At 67.7% G+C, this 2,885-nt stretch overlaps 1 protein-coding gene across 1 annotated transcript in view; it reads left to right on the top strand.

Annotated features, from left to right (window-relative positions):
• Window positions 1-2,219, top strand: part of LOC125482136 (zinc finger and BTB domain-containing protein 4-like) — a 4,099-nt gene extending 1,880 nt beyond the window's left edge. The window contains exon 2 of the mRNA XM_048594135.1: window positions 298-2,219. Within this exon, the coding sequence (XP_048450092.1) occupies window positions 298-2,157 (1,860 nt within the window). The 3' untranslated portion in view covers window positions 2,158-2,219. The remainder of the gene's footprint in view (window positions 1-297) is intronic.
• Window positions 2,220-2,885: the final 666 nt, after the last annotated feature.

Genomic DNA, 2,885 nt, shown 5'->3' with positions numbered 1-2,885 from the left:
GCCCCCCCGGCCGTCCACGCGGAGCCGCCGGCACCCCCGGCCGCCAGCACCCCCGAGCTCCCGGCGTCCCTCCGCCCCGAAGGCAGTGCCGCCCTGGGCCCGGGGGAGCCGCCCCCACCCCGCCCCCTCCAGCAGCGGCCCCAGCCCTTCCTGGGACCTGAGGGCGTGGCACCGGGGCACTCGGTCATCACGTACGGCGGCCCCCCGCCCCCGCCCCCCCCCTCCACCACCACCAACCCCTCCTCCTCCTCGTCAGTGATTGTGGCCCTGCCAACCAACGCCACCCGCTGGGGGCAGTCCACCGTCATCGCCTACAACGGCAAGTGCCCCCCGGAGAGGGGCGTGGCCAGCCCCGCCCCACCCCCAACCCCACCCCCTGGGCACCGAGAGCCCAGCGCCGTCACCAGGGAGACGCCGGCGAGGGGCTGGAACGCGCCGTGCCACCGGGAAGCGTTGCCCTCCTCCAGCACCCACCAGGGTCAGAAGGAGCCGCGGGGGGCGAAGGCCAAGCGGCCTCCGGGGGGCGCCACCGAGGGGAGGACCATGACCTACGTGGCCAAGCCGGCATGCCCGGGCGCCGCCAGCGAGAGCCGATCGGCGCCGCTCTGCCGGATCACGGTCCGCATCGGGGAGGAGGCTCTGGTCAAGCGGCGAATCGCAGAGTCCGACCTGATCCGGGACGAGGGGGGCCAAAGGGCGCCCCCTGGGGGCAAAAGGGGGCAGAGCTGCGAGGAGGCCTCGGAGGGAGAGCACCAGCCCCGGGCGAGGCGGAGGAAGAGGAGGAGGAGGAGGAGGCGGAGGAGGAGCGATGGTTACTCCCTCGGCCAGGACTCTGAGGAGGAAGACAGCGACCTGGAGGACAACCTCTGGAGGCCCTACTACTCCTACAAGCCCAAACAGCGGGTGGCTGGGTCCTTCCACAGGTCACGCAGGGCCGGGTGGCACCGGAGGCTACGTTACCGACACCCTCCCGCCCCACCCCCTCGCCCCTCCTCACCCCCCCCACCCGGGGGGCTCCCTGCCCCACGCCCTCCTCAGGGCTCGGAGGACCACCACCGGGAACTGGGAACACCCCAATCCAGTGCTGGGGATCGTCGGCCTGTGCCCAGGCTCCCGCGGGATGGAGGGGAGAGACCCCTGAGCGAGGGGGTGCGGACCCCGCGTTCCAAGGGCCAGGGCCAGGAGCCCGCTCCTCGTGGAAACAGCAGGAGGACGCTCCCGAGCAACTGCTTCCCGAAGACACCCTCTTCTGCCCCTGGGAGGCGACCCGCAGAGGAGGAGGAGGATGCGGAGGAGGGGCAGGAGGGGGAGGAGGGGCAAGCAGTGACGAGGCCGGACCCCGGAGCGAGACTGTTGGCATTCGGCGGAGATCTGGATGCCGCCATTGGCTGCCTCTCGCCTACGGAAGTGACGGTAGCACACTCTGCACAAGGGGAAGGGAACCGAGCAGCGCAACCGCAAGGGGGAGCCGCCGAGCGGGAGCCCTCCCGGGTCCCGGGGACGGGCGGCGAGAGCGACGCGTCGCAGGGGGGCACCACCGCCGGCCTGACGCGGCGGGCCCTTATGCCGCAAGTCGGCGAGACCGGGGCGGCAGAGACTCCGGACCCCGGGGGGGCCTACGTCGGCACCCAGCCCCGAGAGGATGGGGACGGCTCCCCGGGCACCAGCGGGCATGGAGCGGATACCTCGCTGCCGCAGGAAGCGAGCCACGATTTCCACACCCTGGAGCCTGAGGAGTGCAGACGAGCCGGCACCGGCCTGGAGTACCCAGTCCAGGAATACCCCATGCCCCTGCTGACCAATGGGAACTGCTGCTCACATGGCAAGACCCCAGGCCCAGAGCGGGTGAAGCCAGGCGATGGGGGACTGAGCAAGGTGGCGTTCTACCAGGACCCCTACCCACTGATGTACGGCCACCAGCTGCTCACTGGCGCCTACCCCTACCCTTTTGCCCACGTCTCGCCCCTCCCTCTTGCCCTCAACATGGTCATCAGGGACGAGAAGGCCCAGCATTTGCCCCTCCTCCAGAGGATGTTCGTCTACCCCACCCCCTGTCTTGGCGACGCTACCCCCCTGGGCGCTGCGGAGAGCGGGGGCCGCGATGAGGCAGGGGGACGGGAGCTGGTCGCTGGGCAGAAGGGCTCCTCCTTGTACTGAGGCAAACCCCCCGCCCCCGCCCCCGCCCCAACCAACACCCCTTCCAATCCCAACCCCCTTCCCCACGGGTCATCGTGACTCAAGAGTTGGATCTTCCTCTGTAATGTCTGTACCCAATGACATGGCGGGGAGGGGGGAGTGTGGGGGTTTGGAGACGGCGGGGTCACCGTGCGTTGGGGGTAAAGACGGGGCTGGGGTCAAGTTGGCTGTTTCGGGAATGGCCAAGCAAGAATCTGGCCTCTTTCCCGCTCGACAGAAAGCCGACTCCCCCACCATCCCATTCCTGTGGTTAGTGGACATGCCAGCAGCCATTGCCCCTGATCCCGGGGGGTGGGGGAAGGGGAGCTGGGGTGGAGGGAGGTGGTGAGGGGGGGACCTGGGAATTTGTAACTGTCCACTGCGCGTTCTCACAATGTCGAGATGTCACATTCACCAAATGTCAACGAACAAGAGAAGCTACTGGTTACAGAGGGAGAGAGGAAGGGAAGGAGGGAGAGAGAGGGGGAGGGAGTGAGAGAAAGGGAGGGAGACAGTCATTTGTTGGGGCCTCTGAGACATGCTCTGTTTCAATAGGCCTCAGTGTGGATTTAATAGGCCTCAGGTTGGATTTAATAGGCCTCAGGGTGGATTCAGTAGGCCTCAGGGTGGATTTAATAGGCCTCAGGGTGGATTTAATAGGCTTCATGTTGGATTTAATAGGCCTCAGGGTGGATTCAGTAGGCCTCATG

Source organism: Rhincodon typus, unplaced genomic scaffold (genome assembly GCF_021869965.1).
Source record: "Rhincodon typus isolate 14 unplaced genomic scaffold, sRhiTyp1.1 hic_rhity00006241, whole genome shotgun sequence".
Classification (NCBI taxonomy): domain Eukaryota; kingdom Metazoa; phylum Chordata; class Chondrichthyes; order Orectolobiformes; family Rhincodontidae; genus Rhincodon; species Rhincodon typus.
This window is presented reverse-complemented; position numbering and strand designations above follow the sequence as displayed.